General features: G+C 38.7%; 1 protein-coding gene across 1 annotated transcript in view; it reads left to right on the plus strand.

Moving 5' to 3' along the window:
• The window catches only part of LOC131431349 (NADPH oxidase 5), a 179,678-nt gene that overhangs the window by 129,615 nt on the left and 28,717 nt on the right, over positions 1–21,346 (plus strand). The window contains exons 5-7 of the mRNA XM_058597003.1: positions 12,935–13,055; positions 13,155–13,220; positions 13,323–13,407. Coding sequence (XP_058452986.1) covers positions 12,935–13,055; positions 13,155–13,220; positions 13,323–13,407 — 272 coding nt within the window. The remainder of the gene's footprint in view (positions 1–12,934; positions 13,056–13,154; positions 13,221–13,322; positions 13,408–21,346) is intronic.

Here is a 21,346-nt window from a genome sequence, read left to right on the forward strand (position 1 = left end):
TACACACCAACCATGTAGGGATCTGCGTCATCCGATCTGACCCTCGTTCGAACTGATGCACGCCGTGAGAGATCATTATCTATCTGGAGTTGTCCAATCTCCGATCGCCGGCCCCAGTTGGGGAAATCGATATCTAAATGTGCTATCAACAAAATACCTAGCACGGTTTGAGCCGAGGGTGCCGGTCAATTAATGCAATCCGTCCGCAGTCATTTTCGAACATGTACTCGCCGGAGATCTTAATCGGTTGGCAATGGAAGGAATGGTATTTGATTACCAGCTGCGATGTAATCACTTCCACAAAATAAGATGTCTCAGTTAGCAGGGTAAAATGTAGAAGATTTTGATGCATTTTTCAATATATGTAGCTTCACAGACATACAAACCTAGAACCATCAAAACGCGTAATTTAATAAACGACATAGTTCCCTTGTTCATTATTGCAATAAAATCTTAGAATTTGTTTCAAAAGTACTGGTATTGGGGGGAGTTGGAGTTTGTTCACTCGAATGGATCGTTCAGAAGTATTCCTATATTCCACAACGCTATCCTGTTTTTTTTTTGTTTCGTCCCGACCAAAAGAGGCTTGAGACTGCATCGATCGAGGCACGAGAGCTAACTAGAGTTCAAGCTCTTACAGAACTGATATACTGTTGATTCAGCCACTAGAAATTGTTTCTTTTTAATTTAAAACGGTCCAGTGCAAATCACTCAACAATTCTCAAAACGTGCTTTATATATACAGAGTGAGCCATTCATATGTGGCTCATGTAAACTCTTTGTAACTTTTTAATACGTCGTATGTCACATCCCATTGGCTAAACCCTCTATGTGTGGGCTCGAGCATTAGCTACAATGGGAGCGGGTCGTTGCGCCGAAAGCCATTTCGCTGAAAGTCGTTTCGCCGAATGCCATTTCCGAAAGTCGTTTCGCCGAATAGGTCATTTCGCAGAAAGTCGTTTCGCCGAAAGAGTCATTTCGCCGAAAGGGTCATTTCGCCGAAAGGGTCATATCTCAAGCATGTTATGTCTTCTGTAAAACTGATGTGGCGCAGCCACATAACCGAAGTCAAGATAGCTCGGCGGCATAAAGCCGCCGAGGCGACGCCGGCTAAGCTGGCCGCCGACCCGCCGTCGGAAGCGGCGGCCTCTTGCATACAAACCTGTAACCGCCTCGTTTGCCCGGTCTACTCAAAGCTAGGTTTCTTTGCTTTAGTTAGGTTCGAACGAGCGGTAGCGAGGTGGGACAGCACAGGAATCAAATCGATGTGGCGAAGCCGCATTAAATATTTTTGCCTTTCTCATATAGAAAGGCTATGCAATCACTGTGAAAATCGACTTTTCAACCGAGGCCCGGAGGGCCGAATGTCATATACCATTCGACTCAGCTCGACGAACTGAGCAAATGTCTGTGTGTGTGTGTGTCCGTCCGTCCGTGTGTGTGTGTATGTGTGTGTGTATGTAACAAAAATAAGCACTCACTTTTCTCAGAGATGGCTGAACCGATTTTCACAAACAAAGATTCAAATGAAAGGTCTCATAGTCCCATAGCCTGCTATTGAATTTCATTCCGATCCGACTTCCGGTTCCGGAGATATAGGATGTATGTACCAAAAAAGTGAAAAAAATATGCACTCACTTTTTTCAGAGATGGCTGAACCGATTTTCACAAACTAAGATTCAAATGAAAGGTATTATGGTCCCATAGCTTGCTATTGAATTTTGTTTGAATGTGACTTCCGGTTCCGGAGTTATATGGTAATATGTGAAAATTTGAGAAAAAGTTTACACTCAATTATCTCTGGAACAACTCAACCGATTTTCGCAAACTTAGATTCAAATGAAAGGTCTTATAATACCCTAAAAATTTGTGGAACATTTTATCTGGATCCGACTTCCGGTTCCGGAACTAAAGCGTGATAAATGGAAAATTACCAATTTTATTAGTATTTTCCCACGAACGATGGTTAAAAACAGGTACAAATCCCATAAAACTGTCTGATAAATTCTTCTAGTTTGCAGAGCTTGTTAGTTTGTGGGCATAAAATCTTAATTCGGCACTACTGGATTTTCACAAATCTTGATTTCAATTAAAGTTCATACTGTCTTTAAACCTACTGTGAAATTTCATCCGGATCCGACTTCCGGTTCCGCAGTTACAGGGCGATGAGTGTCAAAGTTTTCAAATCGCCATATAGAGTGACAATATGTACAACACCGAAAGAAGAAGAACACACAAAACGAACAAGGCGTGCTTTGTTCTATTTCGTACACGTTGTGTAGTGATGTCAATAATAATAATAATAACAATCCTACTACATGTTTCATTCTGTTTAGCACGCAGTAGTAACAGAAACGCAGGTTCGTTTCGTTAGATTTAGTTTAATTAGTTTAAACGAAATAGAACATGAGATAGTAAGTATAAGTTTAACTACGTTCAAAACTGTTCCAATTTGTAGGTCATATTTGTTGGTAGCAAACGAACCAACTTCGTCTATTCCGTTCATCTGAATCCGGTTTCGGGAGAATTGGAAATAGTGATTAGAAACTGCAAAAAGGATCTCACTCACTTTTCTTGGAGATGGCCGAATAGATTTTCACAAACTTATAGGTTCGAAACAAAAGTCTTACAGTTTCATACGGAATTCCTTAATTTGTTGTGGGTACTACTTTCGGTTCCGGAACTACAGGTTAAACAGGATTTATAGAGTTTGTGAGATTAGATCCGAACAAATTATCCTATTCCTATTCAATAAACAGTTGTTTTTGCGAATTTCACGGTTATATTTACGATGTAATAAGTAATATAAGAAAGGCATCATTACACCACTAGGTGGATTAAAATAGGTTTTTTATTTAGTAAACGGAAAATACCACATACATTTGCTTGGTAGATACCTATGGAATTGCTTTGATGATTAACATAGTAGTCAAAAAGTTTTTTTGGGAACTCCGTTCAATCTTTATTCAAGAAGTACAATTGTAGGTCAACAAAACGGGCGTTAACGTTATCATCTTTAATTTGTCTTCATTTTAAATCGATTCCCATTACGATTTTAAGACAATTGCAGGAATTGGCGAAATGACCCTTTCGGCGAAATGGCTTTCGGCGAAATGACATTCGGCGAAGTGGCCCATTCGGCGAAATGACATTCGGCGAAACGGCTTTCGGCGAAATGGTTTTCAGCGACATGACCCTGATCCGCTACAATTGGCTTATGTTTATTTGTCCACTCAGTTGAGCCTCAGAAGTTGGTGAATCTTGCAAATTTACCACAGTGGGGAAAGGGAGGGAGGTGGGTTCGGTGTACAATAAAAGTCCGAATTCGAGATTTTTTTTATGCGAATAGACTTCAATAAAATTGCATGAGACATAAAGATTTAATAAAATCTCGTCTTTCTGGAAAAAGTTTTGAAATTTCCAAAATCAAATTGCATGGTATTAATCGTGGAGATCTGGTGTTATCTCTAAAAATTTTTATCCAATTGAAAGACATTCTACAACAAAAAAAAAATCTGTTTTAATCCACCTAGTGGTGTAATGATGCCTTTCTCATATCAATCATACTATCATATATAATACTGTGGTATTCTTCAAAATAATTGTCTTCGATTCTTAAAAGAATAACCGAAATCGGTTTGTTTGACCATCTACTGATAAACACTATCAATTGGAAAAGATTTGAGGTTGATTTAGAATTTTTTTAAGGGTTTTCCCTATTTTCGGTGATGGTATACAATTTTTAACCCACTTTACCCTATATTTCCGGATCCGGTCGGGTGTGAAAATCGGTCTTCTTTTTTTCACATTTTACCCCATAACTCTCGAACCGGAAGTCGGATCCAAATAATATTCAGGAATTTTTATGGGACCTCAAGACCTTTCATTTGAATCTAAGTTTGTGAAAATCGGTTCAGCCATCTCTGAGAAAAGTTAGTGCACTTATTACTTCGCAGCCGATTCAGGAAACATTGCATGGCTAGTACTACGATTCTACTAAAACTAAGAATCCTTCCAGGCCGGGTCTCAAACATACGATAACTGGCTTGTAAGACCAGTGTCCTATGCATTGAACGGTCAAGACGGGCCTACGTGGACTCCATCAAAAACAACCATTCTTTGGCTGACACTGAAAACGAAAACCATGAAAAAAGTACACCAAATCGTGTTTGAAAACCGTTTGATGTACCGTGAGATAGCTGACATCAAAATAGCGTACGATAGCCGACATCTCAATGAGATCATTCTTCAGTGAGCACACTATTTTGTATGAACGTTTGCATATGAGGAAGCTATTGTTAAAGAGAATCCCGCGTTTGCTCAGCGCTGTTTGGAGCTGTTTCGTAGAGATAAACCGGATTTTTTTGCATCTATATGTGACAATGGACGAAACCTGGATCCATCACTACACTCCGGAGTCATAACGGTTGTAACCCGCGTGAACTTCAGTCGATGAGAACCATGAGAACGGTTATGGTCTCCGTATTTTGGCATGCTCGTGGAATCTTGTTCATCAACTACCTTGGAAAAGGTAATACTATGAGGAACGAAATCGGTGAGAAATGACTTCAAATCAAGAAGACAAAAGTGCCCTTTCGCCAACACAATCCGTGTCACTTCGAATTGATGAGACATACACCATATTTACCGCAGCGACTACTACCTTTTTGCAGGTCTCAAAAAAACTCGAAAACAACAATTCTGTTTGTCCAAATGGATATGGAATAATCAACAGATACATTTAGTTGTAACAACCAGAGCAATATGGCAATTGTGATCTGAGTATTCATCTTGCACACGGAACCCCTCGCGATCGTGAAACAGTCAAATTATTAGTTGTTTTTCTGAATTTGACTGGTTAAAATTTAGTACAACTAATCGATTGTTGTTTTTTCTAAACTGTCATTTTTGTTTTTCGATCAACAGAAACGATGGTTGAAATAACAAAATTTTTGGTTGAAAAAAAAGATGCTGTCAGTTAGTCAAGACACACACCTTTCTATTTCAATAAAGATTTTAGTTACAACAACCGACCTTGTTTTTGATTTAACAGTTATGTGAGTTGAATAATAAATCGGGTTTAGTTGTTTTAGATATTACGATTAGTTTTTTCAACTTAAGCAAAATGATTGATTTTGAATGACAATAAAATATTCCTCATTGATATACGTTCTGATTTTTTCAATGAAATTTTTTTCAATGATTTGCGAAAAAACTAGTACAGGGTCCGGCACTTGAAGTGTAACCAATTAAAAAGGCCATAAATTCAGTTTGGAAAATTACCTTTACTTAATTCAAAGTACAAAATGTGTAAAAATAATACAAAATTCAGAATCAATTCACTTTTGCTCGATATGACAACCTTTTGCCTTGACTATGGCCTTGAGACGGTCAAAAAACGAATCGCAAGCTGCCCGAATGTGACTTGCAGGTGTATTTTGGCCCACTCGCGGACAATAACTTTTTTCAGCGCCTCGAGACTGGTGTATCTTTTAGTTCGGACTTTGCTCTCCAAAATGGCCCAAAGAGAATAATCCATTGGATTCGCATCTGGTGAATTCGAGAGCCATTGTGTGGACGTGATGAAGTTCGGAACGTTGTTTTTCAGCCATTCTTGGTTCACTCGAGCTTTGTGAGACGGTGCCGAGTCCTGCTGAAACGTCCATGGTCTGCCACCGAAATGTTTGTCTGCCCACGGCTTCAAAGCAACCTCCAGAATACTTTCCCGATAATATGTCGCATTTACCTTGACGCCAGGCTCGAAGGTCTGAAGTTGGTTACACTTCGAGTACCGGACCCTGTATATCAATTCAAAGTCTAATGAGATCCTATGTTCCTAAAATTTATTTTTAATTTTTAGTTTTCGGTAAAGGATCACACTCATATCTTATCAAGCCAAGTATTATTTTTAATGAAGCAGAAAAATGATATTACCTTCCATCTATCGGTATGATAAAACCTTTCTCAGTCCTTGCTTTATATTAAATGAATTATTCATTGAAACCATTTTAAATTTGTGTTTTTAATATACTGTCTTTTAGTAGTGCTGGTGTCAACGAAACTTTCTAATTGTGACCACTATATTACTTACGAACAAAAAGTCGAACCGAATGTACTGATTTTTATTTTTTGACCATTGCAACTTACAGTTTCTGCAGATTATATGAATGAATATTAAACATTTTCAATTTAATCACTTTGTTCATACAATTTTGTACATGACTTGAAGATAACAAGATGCTCATTCATTAACATGCATTTCACGATGGAGAATCAAGTTGATTTTAAGACCAAAATTCAAACGCATACAATTCACTGGGTTCTAGTTTTGGTTAAACACGTTTTGTTAATTGCAATATATCTAACGGCTATCAGTTCTGTGCATAGCACTACTTTATATCAATCGTTTCTTCTTGTAACACCTAAGCAGTAAAGATGTAGATAATTTATCATCACATTTATATTCTGACAACTAGTGTTATGATAAACATTAATTTACTATCATTTAAAAGTTACTCTTCACGAGTTTTACAAACGTGTAATAAGCGAATTTCGTTTGCATGAAAATGTTTAAGAAACGCGTTTAAATTTCAACTAAAGTAATGGTTGATTTTTCATTGCGATCTTTGTTTTGCTTTGTGCTGTTTTTGATATTAGACAGCATTATAAACAACATATTTTTCAACTACTTCAATGTGTGCAAATCAAATAGCAAATTTGTTGAATCAACTAATTATTAGTTAAAACAACAACTGCAAAAATAAAAAATTGCGAGATCGTGATTTTTTTGATTGGAGGGTTTTCCGTGTAGTTCCGAAACCTGCTTCAAGGAAACGGCTTGATTGAGTCAAAACTGGATTATTGTCAAGCTGCCTCAACAATTCGTTAAGACACACCCCGTTGGCCTGAAAATACTCACATCAGTCGAAAACACTATTATCTCATAATAATATTAATTCTTCAGGAAACCAACTTCTAAGTGAAGTGAAATTGTAGGTTGGTAATACGTCCTAATCATCTAATTTACTAAATAAATGATAATGTAAATCAGTTCCATCGATAAATCATGACTCAGATCCATAGAATTTATAAAACATTTCATGATTGTGAATACAAAAAATCTTCTATGTACTTTCAATGTGGAATATTGATTCTCTTAGAAGAAGATGTGCAAGATAGAGCATAATGCTTGACATCAATCAAACAAGGGTAGCTATTTCAGCTAATAACAGTCTCGCAAAGTCTGCGTACTGCTAACATCCTCAGCAAATAGTCTTGCTAGAGTGAGACACAAATCTATAACCGATCGACAAGCCGAGATATGCGTAAATGTTCGTTAAAACGGTACGATCGGTAATCTATAGCCGAGTTGACGAACGTCCAGCAGCAGCAAACATTACCGGTAGCGTTCGACCTGAAACGGTAGCACTTGTGGTGGAGGCATTACGTTGCATAAATTATGGATTTTATCGTCCCGGCTACGGCCAAGAGACCGAGACTAAGACCTGCTCGAACAGGAATTCCAATCCTATCATTGGTATGGTTGAACGGTTAGTCAGTGGCTGTCGGTCGGTCTGTGGCGCTCACACAAAAATAACGCCCAAGCAACTACCAGCCAACACTTGCCATTACTATGGATAGTGGCCTACAGCAACAGGTAAAGTCAACAAGATCGTGATCGAGATGGATGACTTTCTTGGCTCGATGCTTGAGTTGAAATGGACAAAACTCCTTCTCATCAACATCATCATCATCGTCATCATCATCGTCATCGTCATCGCCATTGCTGTCTTCATCGTCGGTACCAACATCCCACGAAGATCATGACCATGCACAACTTTCCCGGAGCAGCAGTACAAGAGCCACTCGCCGTCTGAGATGACACGAGACGAAGGAACGCGTAAATGGATAGATGATCAGTTTTTGCTAGGTGGCAGAAAAAATTACAACCACACGGGTGCGTAGGTTGAGCTGATAGAGAGATTGATAGCCTTACGGTCGATGAATGTGAAATGAGCGCGGTCGCGGTGTGTAAATACCACTCATCTTCCCCGGTGTACAGCCGTTTTTTTTGCCGTGTGGCAACACCAAAGCTTCTTGAAGGATGAGGCGACAATGACGGAAATGACAGATCATTATGGACGGAGGAATTTCGTCTAACAAGCGAACGTGATTGAAAAGGGTAACGAGCAGTCTATCTGGTGTTGAGTCAGATTAAATTTGGCGTACAATTACAGGGACAACATCAAAGCAACTAAATATGTTGGTGAAATTACTTTTCCGGAGACCGGCTATCCGACATCCGAAAATTTCAATCCTATTACCCGTCAAATGGAACGGTGCAATAATTTTACCGAAAGCCGACAAAGTGTGCTCATCCAATAATAGACCGAAGTGTTCGATACCCCCAACGCAGATTTTTTATTTTTTGCAGACAATTAATCGAATTGTAATCCGTATCTAACCGAGCGTTACGACGTTTCCAGTAAGGGACACTATCAAAAGAAACCATTCATTCCTGTCCGAGTGGTCGGCTGTGCTGAAAACCGGATGACGCACTTGACTGCAAAGATGATGGGCTCTTGTGGTGCGCCAACGAATTCATTCGCAGCCGAATGTCCATCGTCGACTAGGGAGAGTCAATCAACATAGAAAGAAGCCGACTGTTTTCCGCCAGAGTATCCAAGTTTAATAAACCCGCGCATGAACTACTGCAGTAAGTGTGAAATTCGGTTAAAGTGCTTTGGGTTCACTCAAATGACCACTTCAGTAGTGGTTCGATGTCCGTCCCAAGACAGTGTACCGAGTGTTTTGGCCTTCGATTCAATGTGAAAACAAAGACATCTAAATAAAAACTGCTTATCATTCGATTCATAGAAATGGTACCAAATTGTAAATATTTAAGTTTATACTTCAAATATTTATTGACACACTTACTAGTGATGGATAAAATTTAAATATAGTGCTGAAATATAATATAGTTACCCTTGGATGTAGATGACTTGTCCAGTTTCTCACAAGGCTTCCCATAGTGAATAGTTTTTATCAATATGTTAGTAGTATGCGACCAGTTGATGATCGTAGGTGACAAACGATTTATACGGAACCCTAGTGTTCAAACCGAAATTTCCATAAGCAGATATGCACAGTTAGAAAAAAAACTGTAAAATTTCACTGTTTCACCTGTAACAAAAAACAACCATCAAGTATAATAAAATTTTACTGGCGATTTGGAAATAACATAACTTGAAAATCAATAAAAAAAAACCTGTTTTAATCCACCTAGTGGTGTAATGATGCCTTTCTCATGTACATATGATATTGTGGTATTCTATTCAAAATTTTTCTCTTCGATTTTTGAAAGAAACCAAGAGATTGTTTATGCATAACATACAACAGTGCTTTGATTGCGTAAGTCATCTTTAAGAAAACGAAATGGGTTCACTACACGGAAAACCCTCCGATCATAAAATAACGATATCGCAGTTTTTGATTTTTGCGATAGTTGATTCAACTAATTTCTTTTTGATTCAACCAATATGGTTTTTGACTTGCGTATATTCAAGTAGTTAAAAAATGTGTTGCTTTGAATGCTGTCAAATGCGAAGACAGCTGAAGGCAAAACAATAATCGCAATGGAAAATCAACATTTTTTAGTTGAAATCTGTTCACGTCGCTTCAAAATGTCAATGAAAACAACATCGATGGTTAAAGCGTTTGGAAAAATTGTGTTCGTTCGATTTGAAGAAAATTATGATTCCATGACAAGTTCTCTAAAAATAAGAGTTTTCTTCAGCAAAGTAAATTCTCAATTTTAACTAATTTTATAGTTATTTTGAAAATTTTGTTGTTAAAATCAACTAATTCAAAAACAGTAATACGAATTAGGCGCAGAGCTAATTTCGGGCGTTCCGTGCAGTATTGTACAGCGCTTCACCCCAGAAGTACTTAGGAACTCCTGATTCGACCAATAACGCTCGCATCTTCTCGGTAATAGTGCGATTAAATCGTTCAGCAACTCTGTGATGCTGAGGCGTATAACCGACCGATGACTCTACTTGGATACCATGCTGTTTGTAGTAGTCTAACTGATGTTTGCTGAAGTATTCACGCCCAATATCACATCGCAAGCTTGCTATTTGTAGTCCGAATTTTGCAGTAGCCATTACTTGATAATTCTTAAAATATTCGAACACTTGATCCTTAGATTTCATAAGGTAAACAACTGCGAAATGCGTGAAGTCGTCCAAAAACGTAACAAAATATTGATAACCTTCTATCGTAGCTGGAGTACTTTTCCCGCAAACGTCTGTATGAACTCTCTCCAGCGGTCTACTTGTTCGCGGTTTTGAGCTGTTAAATGGTAACCGTATAAGTTTTGCTTCAGCACCGGTTTAACAAAACATTTCGTCTTTCTTCAGTTTATCCATTCCACTGACCATTTCCAATCGTTGTAGTTTCTGGAGATTTCTATAGCTCAAATGGCCGTAGCGCTTGTGCCACAATTCGTGATGCATATTTCTTCACCTGTTACCAAGGCCGTGTGCACGTTTTCCACCTCCAGCGTTATGTAGTAGAAATTATCTTTCTTCAAAGCTTCTCTTATAACCTCCTATAACCATAACACTTTCCAGCAAATTTTGTTTTACGCTTACGAAAAACTTTCTTATGATTCCCAGTTTTCACTGCTAATACAGTTCCATCAGATCGATTTGAGACTCCACCGCTTGAGTCTCGTCCATGTCGTTTTTGCTCTTCAGCTAGCAAACGACTCTTCACTATGGCTAGGGTAAGCTGATTTTCTTCCAGGTTTTCGATTGCCGTGGTTACAACGTCATATGATGCCGGCAGCGAAATGAAAAGCTGGCTCACCTGGTCTAATTCCGTCAGTTTCGCCCCTGCGTCCTTCAACTGTCTCACAAGTTCATCGAAGTTACGAAAATGATCCTTGAGAGCGTCTCCTTTTTCCATCCGTAGCATTGCAAGCGAACGACGGATATAGGTTTGAGCTGCAAATCCTTTCTTGACAGACGTTGCTCCAAGGACTGCCACATCGATTTAGTAGCAGTTTTATCCCGCGCATATTCCAAGTGACTATCTGCAATGAACGAAACCAGCAAAGCCTTTGCTTTTTCGTCCATTTCCTTAAACACTTTTTTCGTCGCTTCAGTAGCCGTTTCTGTCGGAGCATCTGTTTCCAGAATTTCCCGTATTCCATGAGCCGACATTTGAGTTTCGACTCGGAACTTCCATGTATCGAATCCATCTCCAGCGAATTGAACGATCCCAGCTTTCTTCGCGCTACTTGCCATCGTTCGTGTCCTACAGATTCTTGAAAGAATAAACAGCTATTGGGCCTGATCTTCAACACCTCGTCGTATTCTTACGGTTCAGCCTGACTGGGCCAGAAATGGTCTTAAACTTCATATTGTCAATTAATCAACTGCTACTGCGATTTGTTCTTTCATCATGTACAACATTGAACACACTTCACCCTATAATTTCGGAACCGGAAGTTGGTTCATCCGGATTCAGGAATTCCGTATGGGACCGGAAGACCTTTCATTTGAATCTAAGTTTGTGGAAATCGGTCAAACCATCATTGAGAAAAGTGAGTGAGATCCATTTTGGTATATATGACCACTATTTCCGGTACTTCCGGAACCGGATACCGGGAACCAGGATAGCCGGAGTCGGTTTGTTTAGTTGCCTACTGATAATGACTAGCAATTTGTGTAGTTTTGAGACCAGTTTAGAATTTTTTTTACGTGTTTTGTTTCGCCGGTTTAAGTGACGGTGTACAATATTGAACACTTCAACACTTCTCCGTGCAACCAAACCGTGACTGAGATAGAAGCGACTGATTATAACTACCATCCTTAGTTAGCAGCTGAAATGTTGACTGGTCGCACAAACAGATCGAAGTTAGCTTCAACAAAGATCGTCTTCGTGCTTCATAAGCAACTCAAATTTGATTAATCAGACCGGTTTGATGATCGTCGCCAGTCAGATTCCCACAACCTTCACCTGGAATAATTGGATCATGTTTCGTGTTACTTCCAAACTGCCACTAGAGTTAATCCTTCCACTTGTCTTATGGAGACACGAGCAATTTTAACATCCCCTATAAAAGCAATCGCAATGGGTTCCTTCGGCGTGAGATACAATGTTAGGTCATTCAGCTACCATAATCTCTGAGTCTAACAGCTCTTCTTAGATCACGCAATTTCGTGACCACCATTCTCTTTAGTATATTTACCGAACGACTTAGCCAACATTAACAACAAATTTAATGAACCAAAATATTCATCCTACGGCATAGAGGCAGAAGAGGAAGACTCGAACCAAGCAATGTCTCATATCTGTCAGAAGTGGTCACGAACATCAGGTTGAGCGCAGGTTTGATCGAAGCTTTGGAAGACCACTGCTTTAATGAACAACAAACCGCTGATCACGAATGCCGAAGGAAATAGAAAGAGAGTGTGCGTGCGTGTGTCAGCAAATATTCGCAGATTAGCGACTCTTTTATAATTTATAGTTGCATCTTACTAAAGATTGCGAGATTGAAGCAAATTAGAAGCCAATTGGTGGTAGACAAGGCCTTTGGGGCCAATCTCACCTCACAGACACGCGGTATGTAGTTAAGGATTTCCCTATCAATCAGATTGATCTATAAAATAAAACAGCTAATGCATGCACGCAAGCGTCGTCGTAGAGATTGACGGCTTGAGATATGGCTTTTTGGTACATGACTGCGATCCGATCCAGCAGCTCAGAGGGAATATTTGCAACCGAAACTAGAGCACCTAACGCTATAATTTATGCCCTTGCCGATCAACGATTATAATAACAACCATCCCAAATGATGCAGCAATTATTTATGCATACATAAATTTTTTCATTATATAATTTTTGCAATCTGTTCCGCTCACAGGCCGCGAACCGGCTTCGATAAATCTTCACTGGAACGGCTGGAGCAGCTATTCATCAAAACGGTTGGGAACGAGAAGGAAATCCGGCGGGAGGAGTTCAAAAAGATCGTGACATCCAAAAATGTAAGATAATCTAGCGACAGTGCAGAAAGCGCGACAAAGCAAAAGCATCAGCAGCAGTGCGATGAATTTTCTTATACACCATTCATTATCTTGTTGCAGCCTTTCTTCACGGAACGCGTGTTTCAGATCTTCGACAAGGACAACTCCGGATCAATTTCACTGCAGGTAAGCACCGTGAAACCTTTTACCGAAACCGTTGATTACTTTCATTCGTTTTATCACTTTGATCTTCACTTGTTTGTTTTCACCCTTCTTCCCCACCGACAGGAGTTTATCGATGCCATGCATCAGTTTGCCGGCCAGTCTGCAGAGGATAAAATTAAATTTTTATTCAAAGTATATGATTTAGATGGTATATATGAATAATTTGATTTATTTATTTTAATTTACAACAATTAAGCTTTAATTATCGCCCGCTTCTCATACTTTCATACCTTTCATTCATGCGACAAACAACGCCCATCTCGACCTGTAATCGGACCCCGGTTCGCTAAGACATAATTCCTTCATTTGCCAGACACCGAACAGTTTCGACCATCGAGTTTTCCGTCCGGTTTTGCGGAAAACATTTAGGTCCGAACCGGTCAGCCCCAAAGTAATTGTCTTTTTGGAACCAGCTGGCGCCCGAACATCGTTAGCTCCGATAAAAAAAAGCGTTTTCATACACCATCGAATCGATGGCCATCAGGAATGTAGATTAATGGGTTGTCAATCAGAACCGTGAACTGCCTCACACCGACGTTAAACGTTACATGCTCACTCACTTAAGATCCTAAAACAACAAAGAATTGGTAATCAGATCAACACACTCGCTGTCTCAGTCAGCCCCAGTCTGTCAGTCAGTGCCAGCAGGAGGATGGCCAGGCCCCAAGTAGTCCACTTCTTAACCTGGTGCTTCACGACCAGCGATGATAAGTCCCAGTCCAGTCAGGGGGCCTAAAGCCCTCAGGGAGGATTACGTCGCACGGCACGGCACACACACACACATTCGGAGGCGACGGGTTTGTAGAGTGGACTGGTTTATACAGCTAATTTGGATGTTTCGGAACCAAACAAGGTAATTACAGGTGAAAGGCATTTGATGGAGATGCCATTATTTACATTTCATAGTGGGCTGTATTTACATTTCTGGTCTGTACAGCCTTTTGAAAACTTGACACTGTTTCGAATGTGGTATGGACCATCAGTATGGTATGAGCGTTTAATTTAGTAAACATGTTTGAGATAGCAGGATACAAGACACTGATATCGTAAAACTAGTGAACATCAATATTGAAGATGGATGCAAATCGGGTCATCGCCTTTCAAGGCAGCACTTGAATGGGAATAAATTTAATATTTATATCATAAAGAAGTTTTGGTCAGAATTATTTCTCCAATCATACAATAATCCTAAAAATTGCTTCGGTGTCTGAAATAAGTACATTTTTGCTATCAAGCCTCGATATCGTTCGTTCAGATTCAATTCAAACCAAAGGACCTAGCTTAGGCTTTTAGCGAAATGACACTGTGGAAAAATTACTAAGTCTTAAAATGCTGCCTCCGATTTTCTATTCCCTCCAATCCAGTCAGCTTTGCTACCGTTAAACGTTCTCCAAACACTCGAATGTGACAGTTAATTTGAACATACATCACAATTACACCAACTTCACCTGCGAGTAGTTCGAAATTTGACGACACACTAGCAAAATTTTGGAGCGTTGCTCCTCTAGATTTGAGGATAATTTAAAAACGATAACGAAAATGTCAAAGTCTACCAGTAAAATGTCTTTAAAATGAGGAATGTGAAGGTTTTTCAATACATAATTGAAAAATTTATTATGCAATCAAAGATCGATTTAGTTTTGTATGTTTGTGATTTGGATCAAATTTTGCATAAGTACACCCAAACCTCCGTTTACGAACACTTTCTATACGTTACCTTATTTTACGTACCTCTTTTTACGAATCAAATCCCAAATAACGTAAACTTTTTTTACGAACCTACTTCTTAAAAAGAGGTTTTGTCATTCATCGAAAGCGATTTCCGACTCCATGGAAACTACTACAATATAGGTATTTTTGGAACGGGTTTAAAGAGTAGATTCCGGAAAATGATGTTTAAGGTATTTTGGAAATCCAAGATGGCGACTTCCGGTTGAATGATGTTCCTCGAAAACCCTTGCAATATGAGTATTTTCGGAACGGAATTGATGAGTAGATGTCGGAAAATGATGTTTGAAGTGGTTCTGAAATCCAAGATGGCGACTTCCGGTTTGTTGATATTTCTTGAAAACCCATACAATATGAGTATTTTCGGAACGGAATTGATGAGTAAATGTCATAAAACGATGTTTGAGGTAGTTTTGAAATTCAAGATGGCGACTTTCGGTTTGTTGATATTCCTCGAAAACCATTACAATATGAGTATTTTCGGAACGTGGTTAATGAGTAGATGTCGGAAAACGTTATTTGAGGTGGTTCTTAAATCCAAGAAGGCGACTTCCGGTTTGTCGATATTCCTTGAAAACCCTTGCAACATGGGTATTTTCGGAACGGAATTGATGAGTAGATGTCGGAAAATGATGTTTGAAGTGGTTCTGAAATCCAAGATGACGACTTCCGGTTTGTTGATATTGCTTGAAAACCCATACAATATGAGTATTTTCGGAACGGAATTGATGAGTAGATGTCAGAAAACGATGTTTGAGGTAGTTTTGAAATTCAAGATGGCCACTTCCGGTTTTTTGATATTCTTTGAAAACCCTTACAATATGGATATTTTCGGAACGGTACAGTGTTTTAAAGGAATACCAAGTTAAAGGAAAATGGCAAAAACTTTCAAAATATACTAATGAACCGGAAGTCACTGTTTTGCGTTTCAAAACCACCTCAAATATAATTTTCCGACATCTACATTTAAATTTCTTTCCGAAAGTACCCATATTGTAAGGGGTTTCATGGAATATCAACAAATCGGAAGTTACCGTCTAAAATTTAAGAACCACCTCAAACATCGTTTTCTGACAACTACTCATAAATCCCGTTCCGAAAATACCCATATTGTACGGGTTTTCAGGGAATATCAAGAAACCGGAAGTTGCAATCTTGGATCCACCTCAAACATTGTTTTCTGACATCTTCTCATCAATCCCGTTCTGAAAATACCCATTATGTAAGGGTTTTCAAGGAATATCAACAAACCGGAAGTAGCCATCTTGAATTTCAAAACTACCTCAATCATCGTTGTCTGACATCTACTCATCAATTCCGTTCCGAAAATATCCATATTTCAAGGGTTTTCAAGGAATATAAAAAACCGGAAGTCGCCATCTTGGATTTAAGAATCATCTCGAACATTGTTTTCTGACATCTACTCATCAATCCCGTTCCGAAAATACCCATATTGTAAGAGTTTTCAAGAAATATCAACAAACCGGAAGTAGCCATCTTGAGTTTCAAAACTACCTCAAACATCGTTTTCTGACATCTACTCATCAATCCCGTTCCGAAAATACCCATATTGTAAGGGTTTTCAAGGAATATCAACAAACTGGAAGTCGCCATCTTGAATTTCAAAACTACCTCAAACATCGTTTTCTGACATCTATTCATCAATTCCGTTCCGAAAATACCCATATTGTAAGGGTTTTCAAGGAATATCAACCAACCGGAAGTTGCCATCTTGAATTTCAAAACTACCTCAAACATCGTTTTCTGACATCTACTCATCAATCCCGTTCCGAAAATATCCATATTGCAAGGGTTTTCAATGAATATAAAAAAACCGGAGTCGCCATCTTGGAATCACCTCAAACATTGTTTTCTGACATCTACTCATCAATCCCGTTTTGAAAATACCCATTATGTATGCGTTTTCAAGGAATATCAACAAATCGGAAGTCGCCATCTTGAATTTCAAAACTACCTCAAACATCGTTTACTGACATCTACTCATCAATTCCGTTCCGAAAATATCCATATTGCAAGGGTTTTCAAGGAATACAAAAAAAACCGGAAGTCGCCATCTTGGATTTAAGAATCACCTTAAACATTGTTTTCTGACATCTACTCATCAATCCCGTTCCGAAAATACCCATATTGTAAGGGATTTCAAGCAATATCAACAAACCGGAAGGCGCCATCTTGGATTTCAGAACCACTTCAAACATCGTTTTCCGACATCTACTCATCAATTCCGTTCCGAAGATACCCATATTGTTAGGGGTTTTAGGCAATCTCAATAAACCGGAAGCCGCCATCTTGGATTTTGAAACGAGCCCAAACATCATTTTCTTGCACTTACTCTTCACATCCGTTCCGAAAATAAACATATGATGCGCGGTTTCCACAAAACTTTTTTTACGAAGTAAATTCCAAATAACGTAAACTTTTTTTACGAACCAAATCCCAAATAACGTAAACTTTTTTTACGAACTACCTCTTTTTACGAACCCCCGTTTAGTTCGTAAATGGAGGTTTCGGTGTATTCTTTATGAAAATTTGCATGATCTATCATCCCAGAAAATTTTCAAAAATTCATTTGAATCATCCCAGAAAATTTTTGAAAAGCAATGTCTCATAAACGGTTTGTTAGATTGATTTGGTGTTGCTTTCGGTAATGTTTTAGGCAAAAAATGGACACATCTAGAAAACCAGTTTTGATCCACCTAGTGGTGTAATGATGCCTTTCCCATATATAATAATGTGGTATTCTGTTCAAAATGTACTTCCAGCACCGGAACCCTAAGATTGGGAATAAAGGTTTTGTTTCGCCGGTGTGACGGTGTACAATATTGAACACACTTTACCTTATAACTCGGATCCGTATGAAATTCAGGAATTCCCTATAGGACCTTGAGATCTTTCATTTGAATCTTTGAAGTTTGTGGAAATCGGTCAAACCCATCGTTGAGAAAAGTGAGTGAGATCCATTCTGGTATATATGACCACTATTTCCGGTGCTTCCGGAACCGGATACCGGGAATCAGGATAGCCGGAATCAGTTTGTTTAGTTGCCTACTGATAATGGCTATCGATTTGTGTAGTTTTGAGACCAGTTTAGAAAATTTTTCACGTGTTTTGTTTCGCCGGTTCAAGTGACAGTGTACAATATTGAACACACTGTACCCTATAACTCCCAAACCGAAAGTCGGATCCGGATGAAATTTCACAGCAGCTTCATAGATAAGATGAGCTTTAATTCAAATCAAGATTTGTGGAAATCGGTTCAAGCATCGCAGAGAAATCGAAGTGGGGCCAGTAGTGCCGAATTAAGTTTTTAGGCTCACAAACTAACAAGCTCTGCAAACTAGAAAATTTATCAGACAGATTTATGGGATTTGTACCTGTTTTTATCCATCGTTCGTTACTCATGAAATTGGTGATTTTCCACTTATCACTCTTTAGTTCCGGAACCGGAAGTCTGATCCAGATAAAATATTTTACAAAGTTTTAAAAAACTACAAGACCTTTCATTTTAATCTTAGTTTGCGAAAATCGGGAAACTTTTTCTCCAATTTTCACATATTACCACATAACTCCGGAACCGGAAGTCGGATCCAAATGAAATTCAATAGCAGGCTATGGTACCATAATATCTTTTATTTGAAGCTTAGTTTGTGAATATCGGTTAAGCCATCTCTGAAAAAAGTGAGTGCATATTTTTTCCATTTTTTTTGGTACATATCATCCTATATCTCCGGAACCGAAATTTGAATCTTAGTTTATGAAAATCAGCACAGCCACCACTGAGAAAAGTGAGTGCATATTTTTGTTACATACACACACACGGACGGACACACACACAGACATCTGCTCAGTTCGTCGAGCTGAGTCGAATGGTATATGACATTCGGCCCTCCGGGCCTCGGTTAAAAATTCGGTTTTCACAGTGATTGCATAGCTTTTCTATATGAGAAAGGTAAAAATCGTTTAAATTTACGTCTTCTGAGACCGACATATATGGGCGTCAAAAACTGACTCAATTCTACAGTAAATCTAACCCATATTCAATGCATTCTGATACTTATAATTTGTTTCATATGTGAATTTGCGTCACCTGTAAATTTCATATATTTTTGCTGTTTATTTTTATTTTATTCTCAAAATAAAACAAAAAATCAATTTTCTCAAAAAAGTTGTTCTTTCTAAATTTTCGATATATTGTGGCTGACAAATAATGAACTTCGTTGCAATATAGCTCAAATCGGATTATCAGCCTTAATATAAAATATTATTTCTTTATCACCCATGTTTTGTTGATTTTTCAATGAAGTATTTTTAATACAATAAAGACTGTCCCAGAAAGTATGGACGCACTTTGATTTCGCTGTAAATAATTCACAAGTGTTAGATATTCAAATTTTATTCGATATACTGATAATATTAGACTACAACAACAGAATATTATTCTCAACATTTGCTACTTAGCCATTGTAGACTAGCTGGCGCACCTTTTTGCGAACGTTCCTCATTAAATTCCGTACAGACTTCTTGGCGACAAGTTTTGACACTTTTATCCAATCTTTTTCGAACTGTTTAATGGTTTTGGCTGCCGAGACATGTTTCCTAAGATGTGCCTTCGTTAATGCCCGAAGTTCCTTAATTGGTCGAAGTTGTGGGCTATTTGGTGAATTCATGTCTTTTGGGACGAAAGTGACATTTTTGGTAGTATACCATTCTACCGTTGATTTCGAGTAGTGGCAAGAAGCAAGATCTCGCCAGAGGACAACAGGATCCTTGTGACTTCGAATCATGGATGGAAGTCGTTTTTGTAAACATTCTTTGATGTATATTTCGCTGTTCATTGCAGCAGTAGTGATGAAGGGTTTCGAAATTTTACCGCAGCTACAAATTGCTTGCCAAACCATAGCTTTCTTACCAAATTTTTCGATTTCAATCGATGTCTCGGACTGGTTTAACAATTGCCTTCTCGCACCGTATAATATTGTGGTCCCGGCAAGGATTTGTAATCGAGTTTCATGTAGGTTTCGTCGTCCATGATTATGCAGTTCAAACTTCCAGCAAGAATCGTATTGTACAGCTTTCGAACCCTCGACCTGATCGATGCTTCTTGTTTTGGACTACGTTTTGGTTGTTTCTGCTTCTTATAGGTTCGAAGATTCAAACGTTCTTTAGCAAGAAAAACATTTGACTTCGAAGTGCCCACTTTTTTGGCCACATCCCGAACTGAAACCTTCTTCTTTTGCTCGAACGCCTTCAGTATACGTTTATCCAACTGAGGGTTAGTAGGACCTTTTTTTCGACCCGTTTTCGGTTTATCCTCAAAGGTGTAATCCTCACCGAACTCCCTGATTGCCTGTCGCACCGCATTTTCACTTACTTCATTCATTTTTGCTATTTTTCTCAGTGACAATCCGCATTCTGTGCACCATTTGTACACAATTTTTCGACGTTGTTCTGTTGAAAGTCCACGCCTTCCGAAACAAACTAATAAAAACGAATGAACAACTGCACAAGTGGTTAGAGAAGAGTGTAAACAACAGGACGCAGCCATAAAAATTGACAGATTCTGAACCATTGCGAAATAGCAGCGGTTTTTGGTTGCGTCCATACTTTCTGGGGCAGTCTTTAGTTCTGGCGTCATGATTTAAAAAAAAGAAAGATTACAGCTATGTAGACCTGTTTCTACCTCTATAATAACTTGTTCGAGGTTAATTTTAGAAGAAATTGCATAATTTAACCCAAGATTGAGAAGTTTTGTTTGTTCGTTGATGAAATTCTGAGATGAGCGATTGATTAGGATGTCCTCTGAAAACAATACCGAAGGTTTTTGGGGTCGGCGTAAGGAATTTTTGAAACTTAAATTTTCGAATTGCTTATGAAGTAGAATTCGCATGCGCTCAGATTCGCAATGTTCTGCAAATTTGACTTTGCTTAGACAAATTTCAAAACCTTGGGGATAACCGTTTTTACGTTTAAAATGCTAAACATTTCTTTAGTCTTCTCTTTCAGAATTTCGTATTGAATTTTATTTTGAATCTTTATATACAGGGTCCGCCATGTAACTTTTATTCATATTAAAGTACAATCCTTCCGGTTAATTGTGGAATATAATTTCATTCAAATGGGTGCCTCGGCTGGCCTTGCCGTACGCCATACGGTCGGTCCAGTTTTTTAGTACATTTTCGATTGTATGCAGCTTTATTTCAGCTATGGCTGCACCAATGTTGTCCTTCAAGGTTTGAATTGTCTCTGACTTGTCCACACAACACTTATCTTTGACAGCCCCCCAAAAATAATAGTCTAACGGCGTCAAATCACAGCTCCGAGGCGACCAAACGACATCC

This window comes from Malaya genurostris, chromosome 2 (assembly GCF_030247185.1).
Source record: "Malaya genurostris strain Urasoe2022 chromosome 2, Malgen_1.1, whole genome shotgun sequence".
NCBI classification, from domain to species: domain Eukaryota; kingdom Metazoa; phylum Arthropoda; class Insecta; order Diptera; family Culicidae; genus Malaya; species Malaya genurostris.